The 15,696-nt window shown below is 38.9% G+C and overlaps 1 protein-coding gene across 1 annotated transcript in view; it reads right to left on the reverse strand.

The window, feature by feature from the left end:
- Nucleotides 1-15,696, reverse strand: part of LOC107591127 (sterile alpha motif domain-containing protein 11-like) — a 71,217-nt gene that overhangs the window by 35,617 nt on the left and 19,904 nt on the right. The window contains exon 3 of the mRNA XM_016280168.1: nt 8,346-8,518. Coding sequence (XP_016135654.1) covers nt 8,346-8,518 — 173 coding nt within the window. The remainder of the gene's footprint in view (nt 1-8,345; nt 8,519-15,696) is intronic.

Consider the following 15,696-nt stretch of genomic DNA (forward strand, 5'->3'; position numbering starts at 1 on the left):
TTAATGAACGTTCTGACCTATTAGCAGCTATCATATTAAAAATGTGCAAGAAAAAAATTGTTAGGGCTGGTCGGTTTAATATACAGTCTAACCAAAGGAATGTGTCAACCAAAAACATGTTTTACTGTTTATTCTGCAGTATGCCTGTGACACAATTTAAAGTATGTTTTGATATAACAGCTACATTATGTAGTTCATGGTTGGCTCTTTTAATCATATTTTAAATAATAAATAATTTTATGTTCTAAAGAATTTCATTCACTAAATTTTCAAAACCAGGCATTACTATTCTACATGTTTATTTTTATTAATTTCTAGCTAATGTAATAATTTTTTTAATAAAATATAAAAAATAAATAGCATAATAGCATATTTGGAAGGTGCCAAAAAATGAATCAGAGACATTCAATGCAGCTTCAGAGTCAGTGCTTTACAACGGAATGAAAATCTGTGACACCGCAACGAACAGCAAATCATCTTTCCGATGCCAGAAAGATATGGGTTTTTGCATCAACTGTGTTGTTGCTGGTAGCAGACACATTTCCTCACCACAGCACTCACATGCAGAGCTGAAAGCACTTCCATCTGTTCTTGACGTACGTCTGATATAGGAGCACTAGGCCTAGGGTTTGTGGTTGAATGAGGAGAAAACCAGCTGCACACCTGCACAGAGCTCTGCTTGACTCTGATTCAAATGCTGCTAAAGGGATAAAGTCCTGCTATAGGTAGCTATGTAAGGGATTTAAAGGAATAGTTCACCCCAAAAATTATTCACCTATAATCTTCCCCTCCAGTGAGCTCTGCTCAAGAACTGCCACAATTGAATCACTGATTCAATAAGTTGAACTCAAGAACTGGATCAGTGAATGAATCATTCAAATGGGTTTTGTGAACCGAACAATTAACTGAACAGATGCAACTCCAAAGAATGATTTGTTCGCTAATCGGGTATACAGACTACAGATGTTTATTAAATAGCAAGTCATATGGACTACTTTTATGAAAGTTTTATATCGCTTTTGCATTCCTTTTTTTACAAGCTTGAAAACTCTAGTCCCCATTCATTCTTACTGCAACTGAAAATTAATAATAGTCATACAGGTTTGGAATATGATGGTGAGTAAATAATGACAATTTTTAAGTGAACGGTTCCTTTAAGAAAATGCTTACTCGTTTTGTGCGTATTTGCACATATGGCTGGGTTTTCAAATATAGCATCTAAATGAGAAGCATCCGCTAAATGGCAGGTATTTATGAACTGACTTGCGTTTAAGGCAGCTCAAAAGACAATTGGACAGACGTGGTGTTCCTCATGGCAGTGGGAACGTCAGGGAGTGCAAGTGCCCCTGCAGTGACACGGGAGACGAGAGCTGGCGCCAGATATAGAGGTCACACTGAGAGCTGGCAGACTGGGCATCCTAACGCCAGGGCTTACACCATTACTGAACACAGCGCTGATAGTCTCACCCTGACACACACACACAAAGCAGTGCCAAGCAGAAAGTGGGAAGGCATGTGGAGAGGATGCCTCCTTTTTACAGAAAGTGACAGACGTTTTGCACTATGAACTGGCACTGGAAAACAAGACCAAAATTGAGAACAAAATTGGGTAAAAAAATGGTACAAAACTGAGAATTTCACCATTACTTTTATTAAACAATCATTTATACACAGATAATAATGTCCACTTAAATAATGTCCAGTAAAACCAGTAAAAAAAAAAAAGTAACGCTACAGCAGAAAGAAAAATTTAAACTTTGAGGGGAAAAAATCAATATTTCTCTCTGTTTTTTTTTCTCTGTTGTTATTCCGCTCACATTCAGACCGAGCAGCCAGGCCTCAGCTAGCGAAGAGAGCAATAAATAAATATCGAAATAGATACATAAATAAATGAGAGCGCAGTGCGTTCTCTTGAGCTTTCCTGTTGTTCCCGCCTTATAAAAGCTGATGGGAGATCGATAAGCATGCGGGAACCCAGAAAAGTAGAAGTGAAACAAAATATTATTTCGCCACATTGAACGTTGCGGTGTTGGATAATTAGAAAAAGCGAACAGCGGAAAAAGCCTGAGAGCTGTGATATGTGGTGTAACGTCTGTTTATAGACAGCTGCTCTCTGTAGATGTGACATTAGTGACATTGATTAATTCATGTGGTTGAAGCAAAACCAATCAAAGGAGATGCTAACAGGAAAACAACACCTGATTAAAACATCTTCACTGTTTTACCTATTTACGTTGGCTAGACAGGCGTGTTCAATGCGATACATTTACTTTCTTAGTAAATGCTTATACCAGAGTTATTTATTTACAGCACAATGCAGACTGCTTTTACATTAAACAAGTGGTCTACAGTTCAAAGCAATTGTATTGTTTTAATATCCGATCCAATCACCTGGATGACTGAAAATCTTCGCAGAAATAACAAAGCTTCAAACAAAAGCTACAAGACCGGTTCACAACAAGTCTGATAAAAATACACAAAATGAAAGTACACACCAAAACTATTTAAAGTCTGAGGGAAATGACAGATAATTTTATCATTACATTAATTATTGAAAAACAAACAAGTAAATAAAAAAATAGCATCGCCATGGTAAAACGTTTTGAAATATGTGTTAAAATACGCATTCAAAAAGAATATTTAAAAAGAGACGCATTTACATAAGAATGTTTTTTTGGATTTGGCCTTAATTCCAGCCCTATAAATTTAGAAAGTGTGAGTATACATTAGCAAAACTGTTACATAGCGTACATAGCGGGATGCATTTGTCTACTTTTTAAAAACGGCTGTAAATGACACAAGTTCTCCTGAAAATAGTAAACTGTAGAAGGGTAAGCCTACAGCCGTTCCTTGGGAAGAGCCCTGGACATTTTAAAAGTTCCAGAACTGGAACCCAACCACTAATTACTGCCTTAAGAGAAGGTTCTTTCCAGGAATCCTACAGCATCATATCCCCTTCCCAGCAGTGTGTCGTGCAACACTCCAGAACTGCACAGGGACATGTTTTAACAAAACAAAACGAACGAATGGCGCACATGGTCACATGATTTAAAGTAAACTTTTGAGTACCCATCATTTCCTCCGATGGACCACACAAATGATTGAATATGGACAATTCTATTAAACCTGTGTGACCGTACCAAAACCAGTCAAACAAAAGAACCCCTTACGTAAAAAAAAGTTGGGGTATCCTTAACCTAAACCATTTCATCCAAGAGGCATTTCATCATTAGCAGAATGTCTTTAAAAGTGCAAAAATCCTTTAAAGGAAAATTAAAACATCTATTAATATATGGCTCTATTATTTGTCTGTTGTTTTTCAGAATAAAATTTCCAAAAATACCTAGTGTCAAAGCACTCAATGATATAATAATAATAAAAAAAAAAGTTTAAGTGTCAGATGAAAATGCCCTTGACTGTACATACCAGCATTTTAAGAGCCTGGCCAGTCACAGTGCGCTAAAGACGCTGGTTTGGGTCGGCTTCAGTCCTGAGGTTTGGACCAGTTGATTTCCACTTCTGGCTAGCTAAGTGCTTACATTCAGGTCCAGACAGCCACCAGGGAAGAGCACGGCGCGCCTTGCTGGACAATCGCTTCTAATGCTAAACACAGACAGGTCAGGCCCTTCTCTGAAGAGGCCGCAGAAACCCGGGGGAAGACAGACAGTATTTCTATCCAGACAGGTGCAACAGTTGTCTGATTTATTTCCTTTCCCTGTCCCTCGTGCTCAAGGGGAGGGTCCACCATTCTGGAATCAACCTGCCTCCTCCTCCCCTACTTCATCTAATCCACTTATGTTTCTGCACTTAGTTTTTTTCCATAGGTTGTAAATAAGAAAAATCATCAAAAATCGTGAGAGTATCCTAAGTAAATCAACAGTTAAATGCCAGGTAGTTTTACACAAAAGACGAAATTGGATTTATCATTACATTAGCATTAATATAAAAGGCAATATGGGATGGGCCATCTTTTTTGGAGGCTTTTCTTAGCAAGTTGTCCTCTGAGTAAGTATACTATCTTATATAATCCATGATGGTTACTCAGTAATGACCCAGACAAGCAGTCAGCACTTCTCAAAGCCCTGGTGTTGACACACCTGACTGTGCACAGGTAGGCTTCAGGAAATGATTGGCATGACCTTGAAGACTAATACTATGACAAACATCTCATACTTGCACATTTTATTGCTAAAGCAGAACGCGAAAGTGAACGTTTTCAGATAGGAGGCCAGTCAATGACATGCCATTGTCTTTATCAGCCGATTATATTTACATTTCAAATATTATATTCTTGTTCTTGTTAATTCTTGTTATTCTGTTATTCAGTATGGTATTTAGACTCATTCTAGTGCATCGTGACCCGAAGACCCCAAAACCTCCACATATGAAAAAAAAGGAATATAAAAGACCATGCCAAGCGCTACGCTTCAGCCTAAGCGCAGCTTGTTTTCTTGAAAAGAAAGGTCTGTATGCCTGCAGGATACAGGAGGACTGAGGACTAATCACCTATAAACCTGCTGGCCATTAACATTAATCTGGTTAAAAGATATAGGAAGTCTTCTTTAAGGTGTCAAAGTGTACTGGCTTTTCTCACGGCAGTCCTCTGAAATCCTCTGAAAACTAAACGCGCACGATTGGGCAAACGTATATTCGTATGGCCGTATCTAAAACTGCACTAATTTTGTTTTTAAATATCTTTGGGCAGAACGTTAAAGTACATTGGAGTCCAAAAGTTTGAGTTCGCATAGAAAATCTGGGATTCAAAATCTTATTTAAACCTGGAAATAAACTAAATTTTAGGAGAGACATCATAACAAAAAATTAATAATAAATATATCAAATTATTCCCTATTTAAGTAAATTTGTGACACTAAACATCTTTGTACAAATGGTCAGAAATTCTTGCTCCCATTGAAGCACAAGAAGCTCTTTAGATCATGCTGGAAAATGTAATCATCAGGTTTTACATGAACTTCGATCATTCAGCTAAAGTTCTACTGTCATTAAAACAAAAGAAAAAACGTAAAAGTACCGAGACATTCTGATCTTCATTTAAATGCAACTTTTTGATCAAAATGTTAAGCAGATAACATAATTAGCATTAAATTAGAAAAATGTTAAACAGAAGCGGTCTCATGCTTTTGGGACACCTCTGTATACAGTACATATTAGCAGATACATTTGGACTGAAGAAACGCTATGCACACTCTACCACAACACTAATATAAACTGCAATGATGAGGCGTAAATACGATCAAACGCAAAAAAGAATTCCCCATACTTCACCATCCATTGACTAAATCCAATTTGTTAAGACCCCTCCACAACTCACTTACCGAGTCCAGCTCAATGGAAATTTAATTTCATAGATTGAACATCCCATTATCTCTTTCGGTCAGATCCTCATCTGAGTAAAGTATGGGTGAGGTGAGCGGCCCCGGAGCAGAGGAGAGACGCGGCTCCTCGCAGTCCGCCGCCTTTAACAGAGTAAAAGCCCTAGATATTAGTCATAAGTGTTCTTTAAATTCATTAGCATCTTCATGCGCAGGCGTCTGGAGTGTTGGGGGGGAGATCACTGTAATAAGTTTAGCTTGGCGGTTCTGGTTCCTGTGCCGTCCTTGGTGTCACAGGGTAAGTGGCTGCCAGCGGCTCGGGGGTTGAGAAAGAAGCCAAGAAAGTCTTGCAGATGAGGGCTTAGGTTTGTACCTGGGCATTCAGAGCTGATCCGCTCCAAGGTAAGAACTCGGAGCCCTTCTTTATTCCACAACATAATCACATTCAAGTTGTGCTTGTGAACACATCTGGTGTTTTCAATGCACAGCACAGCAAAAGTGCCCCTGAGTGACCCTCACATCACTCAGTTTTGGCCAATGATGTCTTTTATGAGTATGACAGCTAGCTAGCATCCTGTGTGGCTAAACAAAATGGACTGATCCAGCTATGACCTGCCTATGCTGGATGAGGGCACGACCTCAGATGTATGTATAGGCTGCCTTGAGAATGATATCCCAACAGTGCTGTGTAATGACCCAAATTTACCGCTTAACACCAGTGGGCATAAACCCAAGCCTCTTATACTCAAATGACTCAACCATTGGAATTCATTTGCCATTTACTGCAGGGGGAAAAAGTCTATAACTGCACAGCTACAACTATTATGGCACATCTTCACGGGAAAAGAGGTGTTAAACAGAAAGGCAACTAAATAAGTCAAATTATCGCTATACGCAATGGCGGTTGCTCTAAGAAAGCCTGACAGGAGCTAGGGCTAACCGAGAAATGTTTAGCAAGAGCCAAGTGGCTAATGAGAAAAGAGAATGTTGTCTTCTCTTACTCTTCTCATTAGAAGCACTGAAGCATCCTGGAGATTTAACTATCCACAACAGCGCATGCAGACACCGCCAACACAAACTCTCACTGCAAACACTGCTGAAATGACTGCTGACACTTCAATTAAAAAAACGTGAGTGAAAAATCACCTAAAGACCCTCGGAAGACAGAAAGCCTGCAGTCTCAAAGCAACAGCTAGCTTTAAAAGGCATGATCTAGTGATTAAAGAACACTTAATAATAGATCAGAACCTCAAGGCCGGGCTTTTCAACAAGTTTTTTAGTAGAAGCGGAGATGGTCTGACAAAAATGTGGTTCCCCAGACTCACCTGCCAGGGCTGACATCTGCTGGCTAGTTATCACCTGTAATGCATTTAGGCAGAGCGAAAAGGCTGGCGGAAAAAACGTTCGCTTCAGCCACTGCTCTTAGCTCACTGCTGCACCGACCGCAGGCTCATAAGCTTATTCAGGCTTGTGTGCCAGAGAGGAGGGAGGCCAAACACAGCTCATGAAGATTTAATGAACTCTGAATTCCTTCTGAATTTCCCTCGCACTGATTGGAGACAGAGATGTGGAACTTGTAGTAGCATGGGTTTTATTTTTTTCATGGAAAGCAAATATTAAGACTGTTTCAAATAATGGGAAACTCAATTACGCTGCCTCATTTAGGTCAAATTTTAAGGCAGCACTGCATATATACTTCACAGAGACCACAATCCCAGAATGCATTGTGTTGACTTTAATCAAAAAATACCAAAAAGTATCAATAAAAATGCTTAATGTAATTAAAAAGTGATACTTTACCCAATATTTGTGTTTAGAGTGAATTGAGAAACTGCCTAAGATGTTCACTAGGTTTTGAAAAAGGTATTTTCTATGCTTTTTTAAAATGAATGTAACTTATGAATATTAAACCGTTATAGTTATAGACAGTTATAGCATAAATGGCATGGACACTTAAACTTAAATGGCAATTTAAAGCACAAAAACAAGTACTTTTATATCACATGATACTCAACAATCACTACAACATTTTTATATGGTACTTTCAGGAACTAACCAATAATACTTCTATGGTCTCACAATAGTGCATATCCAAAAACACTGACATTTATGGCTACCTATGGTACCTTTATTAATAGCTAGTTAGTGATATAAAAAGTGATGCAAGGAAAAATATACAAATTAACAGGTGTTAAGGCCTGTTCACTACTATAACTAAAGATAGGTATATCGATAACTAAATTAGTGTCCATAGGTGCTGCGGTTATATCGTCTGCTGCTTTAAATGCTCAAAGTTTTTCCATTGTGATTCCAATACCATTGTTTCTCTGTCGTTATTATTTTAGCTGTAATATGGACTTCCCTATTCTCATAGAATTAAAATGATTACTAAAACTTCATAGTTATAGTTATCATCCTTGATTTGAATGGCCCTTTAGCCTATGATGACCAAGTACTTTCTTGCTTTCCACAGTCTTTAACAAGAGCTACACCCAAAATAGAATTGAGCATGCGGTTAAGGCACATGCTAAAATATTAAAGGTGTTTAATTTAAATTTAACACAGTGGAAATGAATCAGGTAGCCACTCAAGCCGTTCTGAGATCTACGACATCAAGAAAGTTGCCATGACTGCAAATACCTCATCAACAATATCACTTTTCATATGGTTAATGAGAAGACCTCATGTTCATTTCTGTGAATGTATCCTGTGGGCTCACAAGCATGGGTATTTTGTAGGCACATCCGGTGTGTCTGTAGTCTCTGCCACAAAAGTAAATGAGCGTATTTGTGTGTGTTAGAGTGTACGTGTTCGTCAAAATAAGGGGCTATGAGGGTAAAGACCTAAGGGTTGTTTAAAACTCTTTGGTGCTATACTGATGTCTGATATGTCTAACCGCTTTCCGGCAGATCATGGTTGATGTATCAATCCCGGGCACTGGGATTGGCACTTAACTTTTTGCCCACCCACACACTCACACATTTACACAACATGCACTCAACAAATTCTCACCTTTTTCTCATGATAGTGTAATGCAGTTCTTCCTGTTTGATGTCTGCATGATCTCCGCTGGCCCGCTCGCTGCCCTCACTGTCGTCACTGCTGAAAACAGAGGCCAGCTCCTTTTTGGGCACCCGTGTTGGCGGCAAGGGGATGGTGCGTTTCTCTGCCAGTCGCCCACGGTTCTGCAGGAGCACAGAGGGGACAGACAGACTGAGACTCTGGGAACAGCCTTCTCTGATTTTACTGGCTTGAGCTGTGGTACAGAGAAATGGCTAACGTTCCCGATCCGTCACACACTGGTTGAGGTTTCAATTCTCTTTAGGCTGATAAAACACATTTCGAATGGATTACAGTCATATTCATAATGTTTTTTTCGCATTTGCATTCATGTAATTTGATTCATGAAAGGCTAGTTTTCAGTACACACATAGACTTAAAGCAATGTGAATTCATAATTTACCCAAGCAGCCGGACCGGTGTGGATATTCACTGTACTTCAGAATCACAGATTCTAGCCTACGTCTTGGAATATATGACCAAAATAAGAATTTTCACTGTATATTGTCATCTGAACAAGCAAGTAACAAGTCTGCCACTTTTGTTCTGACCAACTGAGGGAAAATAAAGAAATTATTTTAACCCAAAAAGCAAATTATGCTCCATTCGAACTGGTTGTCTTTAAAGGGGTCATATCATGTTGCTAAAAAGAACATTATTTTGTGTATTTGGAGTAATGAAATGTGTTTATGCGGTTTAAGGTTCAGAAAACACATTATTTTCAACATACTGTACATTATTGTTTCTCCTCTATGCCCCGCCGTTCTGAAACGCGATTTTTACAAAGCTTATCGGTCTGAAAAGCGAGGTGTGCTGTGATTGGCCAGCTATCCAGTGCGTTGATAACAGAAAAAATGAGCCGATATGGGCCGATACCGATATGAATACATACATAAAACCATGTCTGCATTTGTGATCGGAGAAATGACAAACAACAAGCGCTACTCTACACTGCTCAAAACTCGCGTTTGAATCATCAGTGGCAAATCCTTTAAATATAAAAAACGTACTTACAGACTGTGAGTCAGAACAGCCGGCATTGTAGTCTACTCTACCAGGATCAGGAAACAGTCCTCCATAAAATGTGCTGCACACATCTGAATATTTGGGTTGAACTGTTCTGGAACAGTGTTGTAAATACAACTTAACCACTGATTTCTAGTTGTGTCCTCTTTTGGAAGGCCAAACAAAGTAGTTTCGCTTTCACAATGAAACACACAGCGTGACACACGGCGGGCTTGAGTGAGCGGAGTGAGCAGCAGCCGGCGGGCTTGCGGCAACCACATGTGACGACCCCGGGTCTCCGCTTCATCCACGGTGAAAGCCAATCCGGCGATCCACAGCGCGAAGTTGATGTATTTCCTCAGCGACCAGCACGGATCAGCTCTAGGCATGACGAAGCAGATATCGTCCTCTTTTGGAAGGCCAAACAAAGTAGTTTCGCTTTCACAACGAAACACACAGCTCCTTCACGACATGGCTGCAGCAACAATACTACAGCGAAAATAAAAGTTACTCCTTCTTTCTTTGCGTGAACATTTGGATGGCATTGTGCAAATCTTCCCACATCATGACGTAGACATGTGGGGGCATGTTAGAACGAACCGTTTTAGGTAGGTGTGGTTGACTCTTAACTTTTATAAAGAATATCTCTTTGGATTTGAGACTTTAGTCTTTGCAAATTTACAGATCTTCTTTATGCACCAAGAGCTTGTAACACTTCAAAGAGAAAGGAAAAATTGAAATCGCATCATATGACCCCTTTAAAATACAAATCTTGTGTAATTCCAGGCCATCTGTAATCAGAAGCACATTTAAAACTGGAATTTAATTTCAGTCACATGTGTTTCATAAACACATAATCCTTTCTGGATTACAATCCGCCATCAAAATTATACATTTAATTATTCTAGCTGCTGTGAGAAAAGGCTATAAACGATCCACGACCTGCAGGATCCTCACATGCGACAGCCTAGTAGCCGGGACAACTTCTTTAGGTTTACAGACGTGACGTAATGATGCGGCAGCATGCTCGAATTTACCGCGAAAACCTACCTGTACTACTCAAATTAGAAAACACTATTATAAGCTAACCGTCGTGAATCGCGCTAAAGTAAGGCGATAGTTTTGAACACTGGCAGGTACTTGCTCAAATATTGATTTCGCATCATTTTTAACCAAACAAAGTTACGGACTGCAGCTTTAAGGAATCCAGGATCCATGGCTTTAAAAGTTTGAAAACCCCTGATTTAACAATTTGGGATAAACGACACAATGGTGATAGTTTTGAGGAATCACCCCTTGTGGGCTGTGAACTTGCAGCCATTTGGTTCATAAGCCATGAATCTAATAAGAGCACTACACCAGCCTCAAAATTCAAATTCACATGACAATCTAAAGTTAAAGTTACAGTATTATTCCAAAATCCAGCATTCTAAATTACTATAAATTCCAGCAAATTGTTTCTAGTTTCTCCTGCTGTCATATGACCTACACAGATCAGTCTCACAGCTCACATACATTTAATGCAGCATGCATCTGAACCACAGGTCACAAATCATAAGGAAGTAATGACCGAATGTAGGAAATGCACAACATGCTGAACTCTAACAGCAAAACTCAGCCAGAGAGCCGTGCAGAGGGAAAGACCATTGATCCACAAGACCAGTGATGGAGGATGGGTGAGTGAACGAGACGTGATAGTGATTCCTTCTCTTCCTCTTTCCCTCTATCCACATCAGACATCTAAAGACAGCGAAGGATGAAGGGGATGAGAGGCCCTCAGGGTTTAGTGTGTGACGCTGGGCGACCTTTAATGTGACCTGAAGGGGTCAGTGCAGATTTCTGTGCCTCTATCTCTATCCATGAGTGAACAGAGAAGGAGAGAGAGAGGATTTGAAGGGAAAAAGAGAAGAAGATTAAAAAAGTGAGGGAAAAAAGAGATGAAACAGATTGCAAAAACAGTATGGAATAGATGGGTACACTCACTGTGTCACCTCATAATCATAAAATAAGAAAATGTACACAATTTTTGCCATGTGACCATATTGACTCGGCATCGTGCTGCTTGTGACTGAAAGATCCAAAAGTGCTGGAAACTTATGTAAAAGCACATTTATAGGAGTCTAAAAACACATGTAATATATGCATGTAACTGTTTGTTTGTTTGTTTGTTTATTGTGTCTGACTCAATTATAAATTATTTTATAATTATTTTTCAATTATCAATTATTTTATTTTAAATATTAAAGGGGTCATATGATGTGATTTAAATTTTTCCTTTCTCTTTGGAGTGTTACAAGCTCTTGGTGCATAAAGAAGATCTGTAAAGTTGCAAAGACTAAAGTCTCAAATCCAAAGAGAAATTCTTTATAAAAGTTAAGAGTCAACAACGCCTACCTAAAATGGCTCGTTCTAACACACCCCCACATGTCTTCGTCACAATGTGGAAAGATTTGCATAATAGATTGCAATAAATATTTTGCAAATATTCACGCAAAGAAAGAAGACATAACTTTTATTCTCGCTGTAGTATTGTTGTTGCCGCCGCCGCCATGTGTGTTTTGTTGTGAAAGCGGCGGATCGGCTTTCCCCGTGGACGAAGCGGAGTCCAGCCCGGGGTCGTCACATGTGGTTGCCGCAAGCCCGCCCGCCGCCACTCACTCTAGGCCTCCGGCCTCCGCTCACTCTAGCCCGCCGTGTGTGATGCTGTGTTTTGTTGTGAAATCGAAACTACTTTGTTTGGCCTTCCAAAAGAGGACACAACTAGAAATCAGTGGTTAAGTTGTATTTACAACACTGTTCCAGAACAGTTCAACCCAAATATTCAGATGTGTCCAGCGCATTTTATGGAGGACTGTTTCCTGATCCTGGTAGAGTAGACTACAATGCCAGCTGTTGTGACTCACAGACTGTAAGTACATTTTTTATATTTAAAGAATTTGCCACTGATGATTCAAACGCGAGTTTTGAGCAGTGTAGAGTAGCGCTTGGTGTTTGTCATTTCTCCGATCACAAATGCAGACATGGTTTTATGTTTACGAGGCGCGATGCAATGCAACACGTAAAAAGACAGTTCAAGTCATTATAATCCATAATTATGTCCCCACTGGATGCAACAAATGCCTAGTTTATAATGGGTTTTAATGTTTTTGTCTCGTCGCTCCGGCGTCACAATATGGTAAGGGGCGTAACATTTCCGTCACATGCTTGAGGTATTCGGCCAATCACAATGCACTGGATAGCTGGCCAATCAAAGCACACCTCGTTTTTCAGACCGATGAGCTTTGTAAAAATCAATGCATTTCAGAAAGGAGGGGCATAGAGGAGAAACAATAATGTACAGTATTTGGAAAATAATGTGTTTTTTTAACCTTAAACCGCATAAACCCATTTCATTACACCAAATACAGAAAATAATGTTATTTTTAGCAACATCATATGACCCCTTTAAATTAAACACTTCCCAAAATGGTAAATTACTATTATGAAATACTATTATGAGCATGACTACAAAATGATGAAAATTCAACATTCAAATATTACGAATATTAAACCTTTTTCTGGTTTACGAACATAATTTTATGCATAATTTTGTGCATCATTATACTTCTTTTTTTAAGATTTACAGTCAAATGTAACTCCCCATTTAAATCAATTTATTTCTTGACATGACCAAGCTTTGACCAATTTGTGATACTGCATCACTCTTTATTTTTTTTTTTTTAAGTCTTCTTTCAATGACTATATCGTATAGATGCTTTCTTTCAGTTCATAGCAGAAAATTGAAAAGCGGCACAGCTTACCCTGATCTCCCCTATAGGAGTGTTCAGCGATCCAGAGGACTGGATACAGCTTTGAAAAACTTCAACTGAAAAGTCTGTTTGTATGAATGGGTGGTGTAAGTATGTGTGTGTGTGAGCATGCTTGCATCTCGGTCTCTGTCAAACTTTGCCGAGCCCTGCAGCTATCCTTCCTCCACACCCAAAGCTTGCACGCGCACATACACATATGCAGAGCATCCCACAGGAGTCGAGGCGTGAGTGGCAGGCCGGGGCAGGAGGTGGAGAGACTAGCCAAGAGGCAAACAGGTGCAGCCCCTCTGGATTCTCTCAAGTGGCATACATTAAAATGGAGGGAAAAAAGCCGAAAAAGATGAAAACATCCCTGAGGATGGGCAGGCTGAACACACTTTTTTTTCATAGCGACTGTCTTTTTTTTTTTTTTGCAAAGGAAGCAGTTATTTGTCTATATATTTACTTTTTTAACATAGAAAATTTTAGTTTGATTAAAAATGAGTTTAAATTTAGTTTTGAGTATTTAGTTTGAGCACAGTATCAAGTAACAGATATATTTAAACGTACAAGTTATTTATACTGAGATTAATCTTGTATAAAACTCATGTAAAATGATATAAATACAAAACCGTGAACACACAAACAAACACTACATTTTTCATGTACGACATAACGACATTATGTTCGTGCTCTTTTGGAGCTGTTAACAGCCACTGGAAGCCACGTATGAAGTGCGCCGGCACTAGTGATGCTTTATCTGATAAAGTTAGTGTTGAAAGACGGCTGTTACCCACATGGCCTCAGCGGAGACAGGCCTCCACACACACACACTTCCCTGCCCCCATTCCTCCTCTCCAACCCCCACCCTTCTCAACGTCCTCCCGGAAAGCCCCCGTCCAGCCCCCTCGTTTTATTCGGCATAACTGACGCAGAACCGGGGGCGGCTGCACACTATTTCCGGTAACACTTCCGCACAGAGGGAGTCAGGGAGGGTGCTTCAAAACAAAAACAGAAAAAACCTGGGCTTCGATTCCCGCCTACATGTACATACACACACACACATTCACACCCTCACACACTGTCACTCAGGCATGGAAAAAAATATTGAATATGAATTTCCTCTAAGCAGCATTTCTATGAATATGCCCGCCCACACTTAATGTCTGCCCTTCAATGAGACGAGATATATATACATTTGTACAAAACACACACACATAAATATAAAACCACACATGTAAACTCGAAGTGAGTAATCAGCTTGGTTGGGGTTTCTGTCTTAAGTCCCATAAAACTCATGAGCTGAGACGCTTCGAACTTATGAGAGATAAGCCGTCTCCTCATAGAAAAAACCTCACAAGATGGAGCAAGAAATCAGCAGAATTACAGCACAGTAAAGCTGCCCTTAGATAAGTAACAAGCCAGGGGAAAAAATATAAAAAGTTATATTGGTCTGTAACAAGCAATTACTGTATAAAAAAGACACACACTGTGACCTCTGGTTGAAGATGAAGGATATATGTCACTGTTCAAAAGTTAGGGGTCAGTAAGTTTTTTTAAATACTTTTATTCAGCAATGATATATTAAAATGATGAAAAGAGACCGTTTTGATTACAAAAGATTGCTATGTTAAAAAAGATGCTCTATTGAACTTCCTTTTCATCAAGAATGTATCATGGTTTTCACAAAAAAATATTAAGGAGCATTTTCAACATTGATGATAATAATAAATAAATGTTTCTTGAGCAGCAAATCAGCATATTAGAAAGATTTCTGAAAACTTGTGTGACACTGAAGTATTGGCTGATTAATCAATGATAAATCAAGCTTTGCATTCACAGGAATGGATTACATTTTGAAATGCATTAAAATAGAAAACAGTTATTTTAAATTGTAATGATATTAAAGTATTTCTGCATTTTACTGTATTTTCGATCAAATAAAGTTACTTAAAAAAAATTCTTACCGATTCTAAACTTTTGAACGGTAGTTTAGCTTCTTGCTAAAGAACTTACTACAGTGAGTGCCATTGATTTTCATTCATATGCATTTGAATATGGGAGACAGGAAACACAAGTTAATGCAAAAAAATTTTGATGTAAGATCTGGCCTGCAAATTTTTTATGACAAGAAGATGCGTGACCAAAGGAGGATCTACTGTAAATGCCACAGACTGACCTCCTGGCTGAATTCAAGTGTTGTTGGGAACTTTAATAAATGGTATTTATACAATTAGAATGTAATATTACTTTTTTATTATTAAAAACAAAAGCAAAGAGCATGATGTCACATCCTGTTTGCATCCAATTTCACGTTCAAAGTCTAAATGTGACCGTAATAATGTTCTAGAGCCAATTGTAAAGTTACTAAATAATAAAAATAATTTTTTTTAAACATTATTTTCTTTTCCAACTTTATGAACACTAGAAAACAGTCCCTTTCCAGTAGACTAAGTCTAATAGTTGGTCTCTAAGGTGATGAGCAGTGATATTGTGAACAGGTGTTTCAT

This window comes from Sinocyclocheilus grahami, unplaced genomic scaffold, assembly GCF_001515645.1.
Source record: "Sinocyclocheilus grahami isolate Dianchi unplaced genomic scaffold, SAMN03320097.WGS_v1.1 scaffold137.1, whole genome shotgun sequence".
Classification (NCBI taxonomy): Eukaryota; Metazoa; Chordata; class Actinopteri; order Cypriniformes; family Cyprinidae; genus Sinocyclocheilus; species Sinocyclocheilus grahami.